Source organism: Phragmites australis, chromosome 1 (genome assembly GCF_958298935.1).
Source record: "Phragmites australis chromosome 1, lpPhrAust1.1, whole genome shotgun sequence".
Classification (NCBI taxonomy): domain Eukaryota; kingdom Viridiplantae; phylum Streptophyta; class Magnoliopsida; order Poales; family Poaceae; genus Phragmites; species Phragmites australis.
The window spans coordinates 14773153-14793070 of record NC_084921.1 but is presented as its reverse complement, the minus strand read 5'-3'; the positions used below and the strand labels follow the sequence as shown (position 1 = coordinate 14793070).

Below are 19918 nucleotides of genomic sequence, written 5' to 3'. Positions count from 1 at the left end.
ATTACAAACATAGTCCAACATGAAATCTATACTGTAACAAAATATTCCCGAATTGCTACATCATATATCTATCAAACCAGTTATGACCATACTATATCCAAATCATACATTTATTACTTACATATGTCTAAATACTACATCTAATTGCTAAGAAATACGTATAAAAAGTATCTAATTACTAAACTATATCTAACCTTAATTCTAAAGCTAGATCTATATTCTAACTTACGTCGAGTGATTATCTTATCATATTTGTAAAAATATTCTAGATCTAGCATCTAACCTATGTTAAAACCTAGCACAAGTGGTCATCCTACCAGGTTTATAAAAAAATCTGAAAAAAATATAGCTTTCCTCCGGTTGGACTTCACCGTATAATTTCCTCTTCTCCCCTCCTTTCCTCACTGCTGTATTGGTGCAAAATGAGCGGCTGACATCGACAAGGCTAGCGCGGCTGCATTAAATACCCAAAACATCTCACCCATTCAACAGGTAGACCTTTTGGATGTGTTCGCCTGATGCCACAACAACACATGTCTCGCCCACTGAATGGGCGAGATGTCCCTCTCTCCGCTTATTTAATATACTGAGCATCGGGCCAACAAGTTTTCACCCATGTTCTCGCTTGTTGAACGGCCGACGGTAGTCTACACATACAATTTTTTTTAAATAGACATGTATTTTGAAAATATATATAATATAAAATTCCCCGGATCTACGCATCAACCCCAGAAGGAAGCCCATTCCCAAACCTTGCCGGCCCATCGCCATTTCCCCCATGACCGCAAAACCCAATCGCACGCAAAATCTCTCGACTCCGCCTCCACTGCTGCTTGCTATTACTACTACGCACCTCCGCCCCCCGCCCCCCCCCCCCCTCGCACATCTCATCGATCTCGTCGTCTCACGTGGTGGCATGCTCCGCGCCCGATAGATCCGATCTATGGATCCCCGCCTCTCCATCCTCCTCCTCTTCGCTGCCTTTTTGTCCGCCGCCGCCTCAGACGAGATCCACGGATGCGGCGGCTTCGTCGAGGTCTCCCTCACGTTACTCGATCTCCGTGCGCTTCACTTTAGTTCCGCTGGGCTTGTTACTGATGCGACTTGGGGGTTTTGGGCTTTGGGTGCAGGCGAGCTCCGGCTTGGCCAAGTCGAGGAAGGCGTCGGACTCCAAGCTCGACTACTCCGATATCACGGTGCGCCGGCCTGCCCCTCGTTTGCGGCACACTCCATTTGTTTGAGTTGTTTCTATCAATTGCACTCCGCTAGTTGTCGTTGTTGATCGAGCCGTGCCTGGTAGTTCATGCATGATTCGGATAGTCGCAATGTTTTGTTGCTTGAGGTAGTTCGCTTCAACTGGACCTCGTGGAGAGCTGCTGGTTTGAGTCGCTGCCACTAGTCAAGCGAAACGTGTTAGTTTCGAATTTCCCGTTGTTCGTATGAGTTTGCAGAAGCTTTTACTTCTGGGTTAGGAGCTTGTAGATGGTTTACTTTGTACCTGGATCATGGACAAAATATTGTCCCCCCCCCGCGGGGGGGGGGGGGGGGGGGCTACTGTAGTTGTTTCATGTGGATACCAATTTTGCTCAGGGTGAGCTGAGTGTTCTGATCCAATTATGCATATGAATATATGATATAAGGATAGATGAAATATGTGTTAGTTTCATGTTTTTGAACGTCGCGAGAATGCTAGAGTTGTTGGAAATTCTGTGAACAGTTGCTGTAATTTCTGACTTGTAAGCATAGTGGTTGGTTCATGTAGTCGCTTACATTCATTCTCTTTATAGTTTTTTATAGTTTGAACTAATTATTACTTAAGAATTTTCTCAATGCTAGCATAATTGGTCCTGTGTCACATGGGACATGCTTAACTTCTTTCGCTCCTATAGGTGTATACTACTATGTCAAAGAGATATTCTCATCTCTCCTATAATGGCTCAGGCAAACCTGTAGTATGTATAGACTAAATGCTACATCTGAAGGATATGAGTATTATGTAGGCTTACTTCGTTATGCCTGCGTATATTCTACTGTTTTTGGTTTGTTTTTATGTTTGTGTGTTTGTGCTTTTCTCATAGCCTCTAATTGATACCCTAATAACTCTGTATCAGGTTGAGCTGTGCACTGTTGATGGTTTGGTGAAGGAAAGCACGCAGTGTGCTCCTAATGGCTACTATTTTATCCCAGTCTATGACAAGGTATCATCCTTATGGTTGTTGATTGCCTTTCGTTTTGGCTGTCATTTATATGTGCTCTCTGTTTCTTATAAAGTTTGTGCAAGTAGGCAGTAAGATTAAAGGGAATTAGCTTAGCTTACGATGTAGATATTCTTACCATTTTTACTGAAACAATTTTCTTTCTTGTTTATCTTTGTGTTTTTATCCCCATAGGGTTCATTCATGGTCAGAGTTAAGGGGCCTAAGGGATGGTCATGGAAGCCCGAAACTGTAAGTTGATGTCTGAACTAAATGTTTCCTTAATTCCTTTCATTCCCTTGTTTCTGTCTTTACTAAGTGCCATTAACTTTTTTTGTTGTTGTGTGTGAAATGTTCACTTAACACTTCAGGTTCCTGTTGTCATCGATCAGAATGGATGCAATGGAAATGAAGATATAAATTTCCAGTTCACTGGGTCTGTTTCTTTGGTCAGATAGTTTTCTTTGGTCAGATAGTTTATGTTTTGTGTGTGAACATTTAGCACATTGATATTTCAACCGTGAGTACACCATGCAGGTTTATGATATCGGGTAAAGTAGTGGGAGCTGTTGGTGGTAAGAGCTGCTCAAAAGACGGAGGACCTTCCGGTGTGAAAGTTGAGCTGATGTCAGACTCTGATGAGCTGGTTGCATCTGCTTTAACATCACCAACAGGGGAATATTCGTTTGCAAACATCATTCCAGGTTTTCCTTTCTTACCGTGCTTTATGTTTAGCAAATAACATTAATGTACATGAAAAATTTAGTATGAATGGTTCCTGTATGTCTATCCCATACCATTGTCAATTTTTAGGAGCTACTACCTTATAAAGAATTTATACGGTATGATTCCATTTGTAGCCACCAATGTGAACGTCTGTACAACAACAAACTCCACAAAATCCATTACAAATTCTAGGACAACAACAATAAAACTTTTTAGTCTCAAACAAGTTGGGATAGGCTAGAGATAAAACCCACAAACTCCACAAAAATCCATTACAAATTCTGATTTGGCACAATTACATATCTGCCACTTCAAAGGTGCGCAATTTAGGATCTGCCATTGAATTCGAGTGAATTCCTACTTTGCCACTGCAAAGAAGGGAGATAATCTTTTTGCGACCGTAACCATAATTTGAAAATACCACGCTTTCGTCCATACTGTTCACTCCTTATCATTCTAACTTGTCCATATCCAGCACCAGCACCTCACACCACTGCATGGAGCTATTGCCACTTACATCGCCCCCTCCTGCCCCCCTGCTTAAGCCACAGCCTCTCCAGGCCAACACCGTTCATCAGTTTAGTGATGAGAGAATACTGAGTGGTTTAGCATTTATGTAATAGAAGCAAGTTTGGTCCATCTCTATCAAGTTATTTCTTGATCTCATGTTTCATTGGTCTGTGGCTCCGTGTGTTAAGTGGGCTTAGACTAATATTGTGACAAACATGGAGTATATTGTTTACAAGTAGCCCTTTTTTTGTTAATATTTTTCCTTATGTTTGTGCTCCTCCTTTTCCAGGGCGTTACAAGTTATGCGCTTCTCATCCTGATTATGATATCAAGATGAGAGGCTCACCAGAGGTTAGGATTTCATATATGCTCATCTGCCATTAGATGTTTTGACAATGATTGTATTGTCTTACAATGGTACATGATTTCATATGCAGGTTGACTTGCGATTTGGAAATGTTGTAGCTGATGATGTCTTCTTTGTATCTGGATACAATATTTATGGCTCTGTAGTTGCACAGGTTTGAAGAACCAAATGGCTCTGTTTTATTGATAATAACTAACACTACATACGCATGATTGCACAGCCTTTTTGAATTTTGATTTTCTTTGTTCCTCAAATTCGTATCTTAAACATATTCCATTCATTTTCTAACATACTACATGCATTTTCTTTTCTAGGGAAATCCAATTTTGGGAGTACACTTGTATTTATATTCAAATGATGTAACAGAGGTGCCTTGCCCACAAGGTTTTGGTGATGCACCCAGGGAAGGTGTTCTTTGCCATGCAATATCTAGTGCTGATGGAAAGTTCACATTTAAATCACTACCTTGTGGTAAGCTGCAAACTTATTCAACCTTTTAAAAGGCCATCTTAGTGCAATTGGCATCTGGAAGTTCTTTATAGATGTTGGAGGTCTCCTGTTGACATATCTACCTATGATGTCTTTGAATGCGTCAATCCATCAACGAATGTTTTACATATATCCCTGTTCATCGAGCTAAGAGTAATCATCTTCTGAATAAGAAAATATTCCACAAACATGGACTGCTTATCCTCATACCTCATGCAACACTAGTGAAACACTTTTTAACTGTTTGATGTTTTTATCCATTGGAGATCATGTTCTGCTCTTGCCAGGTCCCAATATAATGTGATTTGAAGGTATATCGTTTGCTATAATCATGCAGGTAGCTATGAGCTGTTCCCATACTACAAGGGGGAGAACACTGTCTTTGATGTCTCACCCCCTTCACTGCCGGTTTTTGTTGAGCATAGTCATATGAACATTCCCCAAAAGTTCCAGGTAATGCTTGAAATTGCTTTACATCTGATGGTTTGGACTACTGAAGTTATGGTAAAAACTATTTTTCTTGAGGATGATAGCCAAAAGAATATCTATCATTAACTCTAGCAAAATGTAACTTTGAGTGAGCCATCAGTTGGATTAGCCTGTATTCTTTCTTAATAGTAGGTAAAAATGAGAAATGTATATACAATTATACATGATTCAAGCAGTAAAAAACTGTTGCAAGGTTGGCTGGGCACAAATTTTGGATTGTACGATTGCTCTAGGCTTTTGATCTTTCAACTTCTTAAGCATTCGATTTGATAATTAGATTTGATATGTTCTTTTTTATGTTTATGTACAGCTCTCTTCTTCCATCCTCATTTTGTTTAAATGATCTCCACTAACTTATTAAAATTCCTCGCATATATTTAAATAGGTTACTGGTTTTTCTGTTGGAGGGCGTGTTGTTGATGGTTATGGTGCTGGCGTGGAAGGTGCGAATGTTATAGTTGATGGGCAGTTGAGAGTTGTAACAGATAGTCTTGGGTATTACAGACTTGATCAGGTACTGTACTGTTTTCATTTGATAAAATTATTAGCTAGCACATCTGTTGATCTTTGAAGTTTCTTCTTGTCTTGATGGCACCTTTCTTTGTACATAGAGCACAGCATTGTTTTCTGCGTGTTTTGAACTTTTGATACTCTACTCAGGGAAAACATTACCGTTTGGAAAAATTTACCGCAGGTGACCGGCATGCCCGGTTACCATCTTAACTGTCCCATTACTGCCTGAAATTTTCAAATAGAATATTGAATTTGAATTTGACTTTGAGATCCATATTCACAGAATGAATATATGAAAGACCGTCTATTGTACATCAAGCTGCAGTCATCGTAGTAGTTTGTGGTCAAACTGGAGGCACAGGTTGCTAATTTGACTACCGTGCCTGTAAAATATTTTTCCATTTTTGTACTTTCTACCTACATAACCCATACATAGAATGTATTTGAAGCCAAAAGAAATGTGTAAGTACAAGAGTCAACCCCGGAACCTCGTGTATACTTGGGTAGCATCTTATCACTACTCTAAAGCAAACTTTCAAGTAAGGCCTTTATCCATAGACTACTTATACTTCACGAATTTTCATAGCTAAAATTCATTCATCCTATTTTTTTGACTGGTTTCAAAATATACCAGGACCCTCCGGTAAGTCTGATTTTCAGTGGTTTTTTGGTAACCAAAACGAAAGAAATTTCACTGCTAGGACTTGGTTTCTTGTTTATTCAAGATGATTGTTGTGGTGCCAGGCTAGCAGGTTACATGATGATAATAATATTTGAGCAGGCATTAATTGAAATTGAATAAGTAATAATAGAAAATAATATAACTATTAAAAATAACAGAAAATTTCCATCAGAAGATCCAATGTAGGATATTATATGTGGGAACAATCTACGATTTGCCACTGAATAAGTTGCCTGATGGCATATCGTAGAACAGGCAACTTATTCAGTGGTAAATAGTAGAATCTCCCTTATATGTGACCCTCAGAATTGAAGTACCTTTAGTTTTTGCACTCACGAATAATACTGGCAAGCTAATTTCTACTGAATGTTTGCAGTCATTGTCCAATATTAGTAAGCTATTTTTTACCGCATGTTTGCAGTAATTGCCTCTTTAGTCATCCAGGCACAAGTTCCACATTAAAAAAGTTCTGCAAGTCATGGAAATATGTTGGCCTTTGGGCTGGGAAACACTTAAAGAGTGAAATACTTAACAGAAGGCGAACCAAACAAAGTACTTGAATGTGTAAATCGTAAACTGAGCCACCAGATTTCTTGCACTGAACTTTGTATTAACTCAGCAAGGTTACTGTGGAATGTTCATCTAATGTACCGTACCCTCTGCTTTATTTTGCCTATTTTTCTTTTCCTTTTTTGGCCTATACTCTTGGCATGCTCCAACCTTAGCATAATTTTCAGTCTTTCTCTATGTAACAATAGCAGTAAAGTCTACATTCACTTTGATCTGCTTCGTTGATTTGTTTGATTTTTTGTAATTTCAACTGGCAATAACTTTCTAATACAATTTAATCAATGTACGATTTTAACCAGTGATCTCATGAGATCGGGGATAGATAGTTTAGATTGTATGTGTTCATGCCCACATTTTGCATGGTTCGTATATGAGTAATTCATGCTCCATCATTACGTAACTAATTCCCCCTCAGCTTGTATTCTGCATCTGATTGACTTTATTTCCCAATTATTTATGTTTCCACTTGTGTCATAATTCATATGTCAGTGCTTTAATGCTTGTGCATCTTGATCACTCATTAAGTCAGAAGTGTGGTGTTTGGCTGAATAATCAAACATTTTAGTATCTAATTAAATTATAAAATGCAACTTGATCTGTCAGTGCATACAATTAGTATATTGTGCAAGATTTTACTTGATCATAAATAATCGATATATATTCTGCAATCTAACATTGGCAGAAATAATATATTATGCTCTGAAAATGGAGCTAAACATTAGCTGTAGCTTTCAGCTGGTCATTATATGACCTTGAACTCATTCTACCTAGAATCATGAGGGACAGGCACTTATAGTTGGTTCCTCAAATTCATAAAAGAAAAGAAAAGAAAAGAAAGATACTTAAGCTGCTTTTTTTTGCACTGTCTAAACATGAAGCTTACACTTGCTATTTTCAGTTTTCCACCTGTGATAAATTGTCTTTTGTGCTGCCCTTGTCTAGGTTACATCCAAGAAGTATACTATAACTGCCGAGAAGGATCACTATAAGTTCAATCGTTTGGAAAATTTCATGGTAATATAGAGTTTGTTTGAGGGAATCTAACATTCAATTGAATCTACAGCTTGAGTGCCTCTGCTTCTTGTTTTGACTAAATATTATCGTTTCGGTTAGATTTTACCAAACATGGCCAGCATTGATGATATCAAATCAGTTAGATATGATGTATGTGGTATTGTTCGAACAGTAACTCCGAATTCAAAAGCAATGGTAATATCTTAAACCTTTCTGTTTATTGCAATGAGATCACTACAAAAGCTTAATTCTTATAATTTTGATGGGGGTGGTAGGTGACTTTAACACATGGACTTGAAAACGTAAAGCCGCAGAGGAAATTGGTGAGCGAAAATGGAAGATTTTGCTTTGAGGTACGTATTCCCTTTTTCTTAGTTTTTGTTGTGAAAACTATCTTATACTTTTAGCTAATAATTGGGAATTCCATTGTGTTCGAACAATTCTTTTTATACGAATATAGCACTCATGGACTATGCATTGCAATTTAAACATGTACAGTGAGCTTCACAATTTCAGAGTGGTCCTATCTTCCATGTTATTATGTGTAATTTAACAATAGCAAGGCAAAGGGGAATCTAATTCTGAGCTTTTTTCTGTGAACAAGGACTGATAAGTTGCCAAGAATTATGTTACTAGGAATATATATGTAGAATATTCCAGTTGGAACAGTTGTTAATTTTCTTTGAAACTTAGTCTGATCTTGGCATGAACCAACCTGCAATGCTAATAGCTCCTACGAAGCTACACTGCTGTCTTCATTTAAAGTTTAGATGGTGTCTTTGTTAATTCTGCTTTCTCTGTTGTACTTTGCAGGTTCCTGCTGGTCAATACCAGTTATCTGCATTACCTGTAGATTCTGAACGTTCTTCTAGTCTTATGTTTTCACCAGGATCTATTGCTGTCAATGTCAACAGCCCATTGCTTGATCTGGAGTTCTCTCAGGTACACAAGAGCATTACTTTTACCCATGTTTCTGTTCTTTTTCTTAGAAAGGCTATTTTAACTTCTACTGAGTTCGATAGATGCCTTTTTGGATTGAGATAATATCTGAGAGGATTATCTCTTTGTTGGCAGTCACAAGTGAATGTTCATGGTAAAGTCCTGTGCAAAGACCAATGCAACCAAAATATTCTGCTCTCGCTTGTTAGATTTGCTGGGGGTGTCGAGCAGGAAAAGAAGACTACTACTTTGGATCAAGATAATTTCAATTTTGTGTTCACCAAAGTATTTCCTGGAAAATATCTTATAGAGGTAAAACTTTGTATGATGGTCACAGAAATTGGATTGTTTGCTGGCATTTTTCTAGATTCTAGTCTTCACTATTTGGGGATACACCTTCATTGCAGGTGAAGCACTCTTCATCTGAGGGCTCGGCAAAGGATGATTGGTGCTGGGACCAAAATACCTTGGATATAGATGTTGGCACTGATGATGTTAGAGATATTATGTTTGTTCAAAAGGGCTACTGGATTGAGATAGTTTCAACACATGACACTGAAGCTTACATTCATCAACCTGATTCTTCTAAACTTGACTTGTTGATAAAGGTCCACCCTCGCGATTAATTGAATCCCCATTATGTTTGATTTAATAGAACCTTTGGTTAAGTAATCCACTTTTCATGTTGCACAGAAAGGATCTCAAAGGATTTGTGTCGAAATGTCAGGGGAACTTGAGATCCATTTAATTAATTCTTGCATTTCCTTTGGGAGCTCGTCTGTTTTGTTTGATACAGCGAATCCAATGGTGAGCTGCTTGCCTATATTACATTTATGTATATACCTGCAAGATTCAGTCCGGCACCCTAACATTTAACGTATTCCTTTTAGCCGGTTCATATCAGTGCAAAGAAGTATCTTATAAAAGGTGAAATCCATGTTGAGATGGGATCCCTTCCAGAAGAAATTGGTTCCAAAGATATTGTTGTCGATGCCTTTAAGAGTGATGGCAGTTTTGTAGAAAAGATCGCCACCACACTGGTTCTTGGAAAGAGTTATCGAAATGGCTTTACTGCCTTTGAGTACTCTATTTGGGCTGACCTTGGGGAAGATTTCATCTTTGTCCCTCATGATTCTAGGTACAGTGTTCATCCATAGACCATAATACTTCTTTTCCACTAACTGAAAATGTTTATGTTTTGTTGACCTAGAAATTTGTTCCGCCACGAACCTTGTTTACCTTTTTTCTACTGTTTTTTCTTTTGAAGGGAGATAATCTTTCTTTGATAAGCAAACAATAATGCAAATTTATTTATTCTACTAACACGATTCACCATTTGCAGCGCTAGAGCGAAAAAGATCCTATTTTATCCAGCAAGACAGCAGGTGAGTGATAGTTGATTAGTAAACACTGTTTACTTAAAACCACGTTTGTAATACATTTGTATTTTTCAAACTGCAGTATTCAGTATCTGTGAATGGATGCCAAGATACTGTTCCCAAAATTACTGCAAAAACTGGTCTATACCTTGAAGGATCAGTTTCACCCGCAACTCCTGATGTTGACATCAAGATTCTAGCAGCTGGGAAGAGCAACTATGCCCATCTGAAGAAAGGGGACGTGGCAACAGAGACAAAGACAAATTCCGAGGGATCATTCTTTGCAGGTCCCTTGTATGATGATATAGAATATGAAGTTGAAGCTTCAAAGGTTTGTATTATATTTTGGGCATATGTTTATGTTTTTAAATGGACTATTCCTTTACAAAGCTTTGTTGGATCTTGTGGGTTTCATCTCTAGCCTACCCCAACTTGCTTGGGACAAAGGCTTTGTTGTTGTTGTTGTTGTATTCCTTTACGTAAGCACAAGATGCTAGAGTCTAAGAATTACTGGTAATATGCTGTAGTGGTGTACAACGCTACAGTATAGTGGCCAGTACGTGAGTAGCACTGGTTAGAAGAACAAAAATTCTTTCTTGTTCCAGCTGGCAAATAGCAACTGGTGGTGGGCTGCAGCTGGTATGCTGTCTTAGAAAAAGCTTTGCTAAATAAAAATTATTTCTGAGCTCATATGCGTGCCTTTACTATCTAACCACTTCAGACTTATCAGCTGTGCTTTTGCAGCTTTATCTTTTCATTTTCGTTAGTGATATAACCTGAATTCCCCTCCCCTTTTCCCGAACAAGATACAATGGAAAGTGAGGTTTGCGTTAGACTTATGTTTATTCTTTTTCACCTTTCTAGTAAATTAGCCATTGTATATTAGGGTAAACTGCTTAGTTGGAACTCGGAAATGATTCTCTGCCCTATTTCATTCAAATGGTTGTTATATTATTGTGACTTACGTGCTTATTTGAGAACCTTCTTACTAGCTAATGCACAATAGTGTTCTATTGCCTGTGGTGATAGTATGCATGACATGCATGTTAACATAAGTAGGAATCATTAAGCAGTAATTATAAATATGATGTTTTGTTAAATATCCCGTCTGATATTATTGTCAACCTTCGTGCAGGATGGTTATCATCTCAAGCAAACTGGTCTGTACAGCTTTGCTTGTCAGAAGCTTGGTCAGATATTAGTGCGGATTTATGGTGAAAAGGATGCAGAGCTGTTACCGTCGGTATTATTATCTTTGAGTGGTGAAGAAGGGTACAGAAATAACTCAATTAGTAGTTCTGGTGGAACTTTCAGCTTTGACAACTTATTTCCTGGAAATTTCTATCTCCGACCTCTTCTTAAGGTGCTTCACTGCTATTCATATCTCTATGCTTTGTATCAACAACAACAAAGCCTTTGTCCCAAGCAAGTTGGTGTAGGCTAGAGATGAAGCTCACAAGATCCAACTAAAAAGATTATGTGAAGACAATAATGATAATAAATGTACTAGTAATAGTAAAAAATAAAAGTAATAACGGTACAAGAAGATTGATGCATAAGTTATAGTTTTGGCACGTGGATTGCTAACTTCCACGCGTTCATTGTTCAAAAAGTCGGTGATTGGTGGCTGCTCGGCCGGCCGGGGAGTAGGGATTAATCGGTTAATCGGGGATTAACTGAATTAATCGGTCGACCATTAATAGGTTGGTATAAAATACTTATTGTAAACATGTATAAGATGCTAAGAACTAACTAGGGTAGCAAGGTGTTACCTTGATGTCTTGATATAGTAGTTTTGATGACGAATGCTTGATTGGAAGGCGATAAATCTGCAAAATAAATGCATAGTAACAATCTATGAGTATGTGCTTCAAATATAAACTATAAATTCCAAAAAAAATGGCAGCAATCATTCTCATTCAACCAAACACATAAAAAATAGACTCAAAAGTCTCAAATACAAATAAAAATGACAACAGTCCAGCACACATGACAGCAGTTCACACATGATAGCAGTTCACACAATCACAATTCACACATAGGCACATAGTTCATCTAGCTCAAATAAGGTATATGCAGCAAAATAAATAAGTTGACAAGTTGTAGGCTCAAATATCCATTGGTTCATCCTCTTCATTCTCTTTGGTTGAAACCTGGAGCTGGGTGAGTCTTTTTGCGACCGAGTCAGGGGATTAATCGGCTAGTCAACCCGATTAATCGGGTTGTCAGATCGATTAATCGGCTGGCTGATTTTAGAGCTGATAACAGGCTAATCTACTCGTTGCCCTGCCGATCATTGATTAATCGGCTGATCAACCGATTTTTTCATCAATGCACGCGCTTCTATCCGCAGATAGTTCTTTGAGAATATTTCATTCCTTCAAGTCTCTCTTTACATACTCCTCTCATACTAGGTTTGGTCGACCCTTGCCTCTCTTCATATTATCAGCGTGCCTTTGTATCCCGCTATGCATAAGTGATTCTGGAGGCCTTTGAGGATATGTCTAAACCATCTCAACTGATGTTAGACAAGCTTTTCTTTAATTGACGCTACCCCTACCCTATCACGTATATCATTATTTCGGATCCGATCCTTTCTTGTATGACCTCAAATCCATCGCAACATACGCATCTCTGCTATACTTAATTGTTGGACATGTCGCCTTTTAGCTGGCAAACATTCGTCGCCATATAACATCACAGGTTGAATTGCCATCCTGTAGAATTTACCTTCTAGCTTTTATGGCACCCTCTTGTTACAGAGGATGCCAGAAGTTTGGCGCTATTTCATCCATCCGGCTTTGATTCTATGACTAATATCTTCATCGATATCACAATTCCTCTGTAGCATCGATCCCAAATATCGAAAGGTATCCTTCTTAGGAACCACCTCTCCACCGAGATTATTCTCCCTCGTGCTTAGTATCACCGAAATCGCACTTCATGTACCCTATATCTCTATCCTTTGTATCACCTCAGTTAAATAATAAAAAAAACTTTCCAGTTGATGTAAATTTGGTCATAACAGCGTCCATTCAATTCTGTTTATTTAATGTAGATTTATTCACTTCTAATTGAAGTTTCCATGAGTTTTCTAAGAAATATAATAAATTTCAAAAACAATTTTGGAAATTTATTTTTTCTAGTGAGTATTCTTGATGTGGGTTGAGTGTGAGTGTGCCGGACTTTGTCACCATATAGACTTTCCCAGTTCATACTTGGACACATTTTAAGAATTTTGAAAGAAGTTCATACAAGGAGTTAAGGATGCAATGTATAAAAGATGTGTTATCAAGGCTACGAAATGTTACTTAAATTGTGGCACCATATTTAATTATCTGGAGAGCCCTTAATGGTTTGATTTTCTGCTGTAGGAATATAAATTTACTCCATCAGCAGTTGATATTGATCTTAATTCAGGAGAGTCTAGAGAGGTTGAATTCCATGCAACCAGAGTGGCTTACAGGTTTGTTTCATTGTTTATGAATCTTTATCTCGGTGTTTTAATATTTCTCTTATGTCTTGCTTTGTATGCAACAAAGAAACCACCTCATGGACTCACAGAAAGTTTGTGCCTTACTCTATTAAGTTTGAAATGAGACATTCTTGGAATCCGTTACATATGTATCTGTTATGTCACCGTTACGGATCTAATGTGAGTTGTAGCCCCCACCTTTGAATGCTTCGGATTGCCGTATTTGGCCATATGTGTGATTCAACTACTATGGAAAACATATTTATGATCAATGATATTTATGAAATACAAGTAGTATATTCCCTCTGGTTTCAAAATTTTAGGCCCACGCAGTTACCGAGTAATACTTTAAATTTGACCAAGGTTGAGTGAGACAAAAATGGCATCATTAGGCATTGCATTTGTATTTGGCATATTTAGGTTAAATTTTACCATAGCCGCTGCCACTCATTCCTTTCGATGTTGCTGCTGTACGCACACCTAGCCAGCGTCGTCGCCAGCTCCTCTGGCCAAGGGTGATGGAGGGAGGGATTTCAAAAAAAATTATAGCTTCAGCCTGCAACATCGTAACTACACATGGAAAACCACCTTATCAGAGTTGTGATAAGTATTCATTGCATATCTGGATATGCTATGGGATCTCCAATGCATATTATCTGGTGTCAGCTTCATTGTTTTAAATTGTCACACACCTAAATAACATTTAAAAGATCTCAACTTCATGTTCTTTGTGCCACTGTTGGTTGGCAAAGTTGATATCATTTTCAAGGCATGTCCTGATGTGCAATGCAATACTTAGTGCAACTTTGGTAAGCGGGTTTCTTATGATCAATTATGATGTTGCAAGTATGGCTTTTTTTTAAAGGGGGCTCCACCCTTAAATAACTGTGTTCAAACCTACAACGAGGCATTCACATTGAGTGATGGAAACTTTGATGAGAGGGAGGGTGTTGGTGAAAAGACAATGATGTCGCCTAAAGGGAGCTGAATAGGCGTTTTTGCAAAAATTCGTCCCCTTTTACTATTGATCTAAACTTGCAGCGGAATATAAACTAATAGATTTTTCACAAGTGAAAAACCTAAATATGCTACGCTCAACTAGTGCACGATTACACTAAATAAGTGTGAAAGTTACAATCCTAGGGTGACAAGAATTACTCTAATCTAGCGAGAGATATGCAATAAAACTTAAATTGAAGAAGGGTTGAAAACACTGTTCATACGCATGAAATCACTGTTCATTTAGAGTATCCGGGGTAGTCCGGATACTCCGGGTTGTACAGGTCCGGAGTTTCCAGGAAAATCCGGAATCTCCGGATTCTGTACAGAACAGAGCTCGAAACTGAAATAAAAGGATGTCTAAAGAGTTCTAGCTCAAACCAAGTGATGTCGTGTGTTCCAAGAGATGATTCCAAGTAGATCCACGGAGAACCTACACTTAAATACACACGAACAAGTAGATCGAGCAATATGCACAAATATTGAGCAAGAACTCAACAGTAGAGGAACAAAAGAGGAGACACAAAATTTGTTTTCCGAAGTTCGGATTCACCACCGCGAATCCTACGTCTCCGTTGAGGAAGCTCCAACGAGCTGGGTCTCTTTCAACCGCTTTCCTCGATCCACTCTTGATTTCTTCACTTGCGGAAGCGAAATCAAAGCCTTCACAAACTTCCGCGGCACACCACAACCTTGGGTGCTCGCCGGCAACACCTAGCCGGCTAGGAGGCTTCACCTCCAAGAGTAACAAACGCAATCGAACTTCTTGCCGATAAACTCGAGTGCTCAAGATGGGATTTATGCTTACTTGCTCTCAATCTTCCAATCTCTCAACTCAACTCACTTTTCTTCTCAAATCACACACTATTATACAGTGGGGAGAAGTTATTTTGGCTCTAAAATGTGTTTCTTTCGTGCCCTTGCAACAGCCCCAAAGGATGGGGGTGACGGGATATAAATACCCACCTCCAAAAAACTAGCCGTTGGAGACTTTTCTGGCCTGACCCAGAGTATCCGGGGTACTCCGGAGTATCCGGGTTAACTGAAACAGCCCAACTCGAGACTCTGGCGAAGCCTCACCCGGAGACTCTGGACAACCCGGAGTATCCGGGTTCAGCACAGTTGACCTCTGAAAAACGGTAATAACTTTTGATCACGAAGTCCAATTTCGACAATTTTGGACTCTATGGAAAGTTTATTCAGTGGGCTACACATCCCAACTGAATTCATGACCTAAAACATATAGAATCAAATTAGGAACACTTCGAAACCCAATTTGGACACTTCCACACTTTCCACACTGGGATTTCTAAAAAGAAATTCTCACATGGGTTTGGTTAAAAACTCTTGAGCACCGAGACACGACAATTAGCTCACGTTGCATCCTTCTTAATAATGCGGCATACCTATACTCAAATTCAAAGATAAAACTCGTTTGAACCACTTTGTATTCGAATACTTTCAAGTATCGCTTCTTTCTTTCAAACCTTGAGGGTTGCCAACTTCCATATATTCTTCACTCCATCTTATCTTGATTCTTCATATGTTCACATCAATCCATAGCTTCCCATGGCCTCGTACGGTCCATCGGCGCAAAGCCTTCACTCACTCTTCACCACCACCTTGGTCCTTTGGCGTCAAGCCATTTGCTTGTCCTTCACCACCGGATGGTCCATCGCAGTCGAGTCTTGGTTACTCTTCACCGTCTTGCCATAGAAACCATTTGTATTTGACATCTTCAAGGAATTCACTTTATCAAATGTGGAGTCCACTCTTGTTCTTCACTCTTGTCACATATGATTTTAATTCAACTTATACCTTCTTATGGATCCTAACCCCAACTCACTCTAAAGCACAAAGCACATGGATTAGCCTTCATGTATATTGTCAATCTTCATATAGAACCTAACCCCACTCATTCTTAAACACATAGCACACGGGTTAGTCCATAAAACTCTATTAACAAGTTATAACTTTAGTTACTTGATCTCCATAAGTAATTTAGCTTTCAAGCTTATTGCTAATTTTATTTAGCTTCTTCTTCTTATGAGCATTACTAAAATCGCAATGACTTTTGATGCAATTCTTTGAATTTATGGTATTTCTCAAAGAATCTATACTTCATTATTTATGCATCTCCTATGGAATAACCTAATAGCAATTCTCAATATGATTGTTAGTCAAGCAGGGTCTTATATATTTTAAAAAACAGAGTATTACTAAAAAAGAATAAAAGGTAAGCACTGTTTTGAATTATGTAAATAAGTTATGCACAAAATATAAGTAAATGCACCATATGATTAGTGCCATTCTGGGTAATGTTCCACTATATTCGCTACATGGGCAACACATGAGCAGCTGACTAGTGGGGTGGAGAGGTAGACCTACCACCGATGTTTATTTTGTTTCATGTGTGGCTCAAATAGTGTTTGTTGATAACTGCAGGTCGTGTTACTAAATACTTGTAAATACCTTGCTTAAGCTGCCTGGGTGTTTTCTATTATTTTGCTGTGTGTTGCCACAATGTGAAGTGCTTAACTAATCAGTTATAATCATGTTCATGCTTGTGTTCTAAAAACAACTTCTATGAATATGCATTGCTGCATCTAATTTGCAGCCAATCTTACAGTAACTAATTCAACTAAAATTTCAATGCAGTGCCATGGGCTTTGTAACACTGCTAACTGGCCAACCAAAGGAGGGAGTTTTTGTTGAAGCGAGATCTGAATCTACAGGTTATTATGAGGAAGCTACTACCGATACTTCTGGTAGGTTTCGTCTTAGAGGACTTGTGCCTGCCTCAACTTACTCTATAAGAGTGGTTGCAAAAGATAATTTCGGGTTTGCAGCAGTTGAGCGTGCTTCGCCCAAATATGTTTCGGTTGAAGTAAGTGTAATATACAATTATTATTGAAGTCGATTGCACTTAGCATTTGCAGATGAATGGGGCACTTCTTGCGCTTCTATGATGTTTATGCTCAGCAATAATTTGCATTTTCAGGTTGGTCAGGAAGACATCATGGGTATTGATTTTGTGGTCTTTGAATGCCCGGAAGTAACAATTTTGAGTGGTCATGTGGAAGGGGATGACATTGATACATTGCAGCCACATCTTTCTGTTGAAATCAGATCAGCAGCTGACCCTTCTAGAGTTGAATCTGTACTTCCTGTTCCTCTTTCCAACTATTTTGAAGTGCGGGATTTACCGAAAGGCAAGCATCTTGTTCAACTCCGATCCGGCCTTCCGTCACATACCCATAGATTTGAGTCAGAGTTAGTTGAAGTAGACCTGGAAAAGCAACCCCAGATTCATGTTGGTCCCCTTAAATATAAAACTGAGGAGCGCCATCACAAGCAGGTAACTTCTCTCACACACTTGCAGCAGCATTAATAATTCTGTTAGCATTGTAGTTTGTTTCCACTCTCAAACTGGAAGAGATGAGAACAGAATGTGAATTGCTTTTCAAGATGTAACTATACTGCACAAGAAGGATATAAATTATCGAGGTCCTTTTTCATCGGCACTATATGAATTAGACAGTGATAGTTTACTTGGCAGTAGCGGTGCAGAATACCTTTAAGAACTAATTTCCCTTTCTAATTCTAACAGATTTAGTCTAATTCCTGCATACCCAGACAAACCGACAAACTGTCAGTTTACTAGAAACTTTGACATGTTATCGGGTCAAGTTAATTGCATTTTTGTCTTTTTAGGATATCATGTTAATTTTTGTACAATGCAGGAACTGACCCCGGCACCAGTTTTCCCGCTCATAGTTGGTGTTTCTGTGATTGCCCTGGTCATCAGCATGCCAAGGTTTGCTGCTACATCACATTGGATTTCCTTCTACATAAGTAATAATGGGCTAGTAACTATTACATTGGATTTGCTAGTAACTATTTTGTTTGATTTTGGTTCCTACAGGCTAAAGGACTTGTACCAAAGTGCTGTAGGATTGACTTCGCTAGGATCAGGGGTTGTGCCGAGCAAAAAGGAGCCACGGAAGAATATAATGAGAAAGAGAGTGTAAAGCCCAAATTAGCTTGAGATTAGGGATCGAGAAATGATCACTGACAGATTGAGCACGTCCGGAGTAGAAAATAGCTGTTCGTTTCCTCTCTGGGGTAATTTTGCATATGAAAAGAAATGCGGCAGTTGATGCTTTGTGACATTATTGGCTTCAAGTTTTGACGCCAAAGCTGGGCGTATAGCCATTCCAGATGTTGTATGATAGTACTATGTACAGTTTTCAAAGCGCCCAATAATGCCTTTAATTTCCCTGTAATAACAGAAAGCACTCTTCCATTGAATCTGTTTACAGGTCATGGACGTTCTTAAGAAAAACTAAGAAGAGCGAGTCGTTGTATAATGAACTCTTTCTTTGATCATGTTCCTTCTAATAGCGTACATGTGACCTGTCTTGGTCCGAGCGCTCCAAGTTTGGTCAGATTGTGGCTCTCATATCCAACACTGATGGTGTGTCCAGTTTTCATGCCGGTGGGTGAAGTGCCTGACTAGAATAGAATAGATTTGCTATGAAACATCGTTTGTTTGTCTTCACCGTACAGCAAAAAAGTAAAACGTGCTCTACGGATCTGCTGACCAGGGGGCAGCAGATATAGATTCAGTGGGTCAATTGGATCCGATGAATTAGTCTTGAGGGCCAACCGGGGTGACCAGCTGACAGGGAAAATAATTCTATAAACCTGATTTTATATATTTAGAGTCTGAATCTATTTATAACATCACATGTGGTAAAGATTATTATAAAATGTATGATGAAGAAAAAATCATATATGATGAAATAACAAAGGAAATAAATTGTCACATGTCACATTTATGAATTGAGTCTAGTGCTAAATAAAGGAGACCATGTCTAGTAAGATTATTTTCTGCTCTTCAAATTCAAACTACCCAGGCCATGTTCTATGTCCACTGATTTTTTTCTTTCATTTTCACATATTTGTATAAAAGAGCGATTGGTACCTGAAGTCCATTTTCTCAACATTGGTCTTACATTTTGATTTGCGTTCTGGCGGCTCGTTTTGTTCCTCTCCGTCACTAGGCTGCGTTGGCTATGTGCGGTGACACGACGGTGACGTTATCGGCTGCGAACTGCACAGGAGGGCAATTCGGAGATGGGCGACGACCCACACCCACCGTAGGATTGTACACGAATAGTAGAGGAACATCGAGCAGGGTGGAGGTCTGGAGGACCTAACTATGGTGAGCAACGGGAGACCAGGAAAAGGCCAATGCGGTGGACGGGTGGAGGAAAGCGAAAGCAAGCCAAGGTGGAGACGGCTGGCTGCTCAAGTGCCGATGCAAGTTTTATATTTTCTAAGTTAGGTCGATCAAGACTAAAAGAATGAACTAAATATTTACTGTCATCTAATTAAATTAAAGAAAAAATAAACTAAATAATGACTCAGAACTATATATTAAATACCTACTTATATTTTTAAACCATCTCTAACAGAGAATCTAAAAATTTATCCCCTATAACACTATTACATCATCCAGTAATACTATTACAACATCCTTTATTTTTTTCATCTCCAAAAGCTACC

At 38.7% G+C, this 19918-nt stretch overlaps 1 protein-coding gene across 1 annotated transcript; it reads left to right on the top strand.

Annotated features, from left to right (window-relative positions):
• Positions 1 to 857: 857 nt before the first annotated feature.
• Positions 858 to 18692, top strand: LOC133910823 (uncharacterized). Its single transcript, XM_062353074.1, has 27 exons — positions 858 to 1036; positions 1131 to 1196; positions 2112 to 2198; positions 2391 to 2447; positions 2567 to 2631; positions 2733 to 2899; positions 3721 to 3782; positions 3869 to 3952; positions 4113 to 4269; positions 4625 to 4740; positions 5162 to 5290; positions 7484 to 7555; positions 7655 to 7750; positions 7831 to 7908; positions 8369 to 8497; positions 8630 to 8806; positions 8902 to 9102; positions 9188 to 9301; positions 9385 to 9632; positions 9837 to 9879; positions 9956 to 10204; positions 11009 to 11236; positions 13248 to 13339; positions 17006 to 17234; positions 17349 to 17705; positions 18091 to 18164; positions 18273 to 18692. The coding sequence occupies exons 1-27, from the start codon at positions 944 to 946 to the stop codon at positions 18376 to 18378; spliced, it is 3576 nt and encodes a 1191-aa protein (XP_062209058.1). The 5' UTR covers positions 858 to 943; the 3' UTR covers positions 18379 to 18692.
• Positions 18693 to 19918: the final 1226 nt, after the last annotated feature.

Coding starts and splice junctions, on each gene's coding strand:
- LOC133910823 (XM_062353074.1), top strand. CDS start 944: ATGGATCCCCGCCTCTCCATCCTCCTCCTCTTCGCTGCCTTTTTGTCC. Junction 2,199..2,390: donor TTATCCCAGTCTATGACAAG/GTATCATCCTTA, acceptor TTATCCCCATAG/GGTTCATTCATGGTCAGAGT. Junction 2,632..2,732: donor ATAAATTTCCAGTTCACTGG/GTCTGTTTCTTT, acceptor TACACCATGCAG/GTTTATGATATCGGGTAAAG.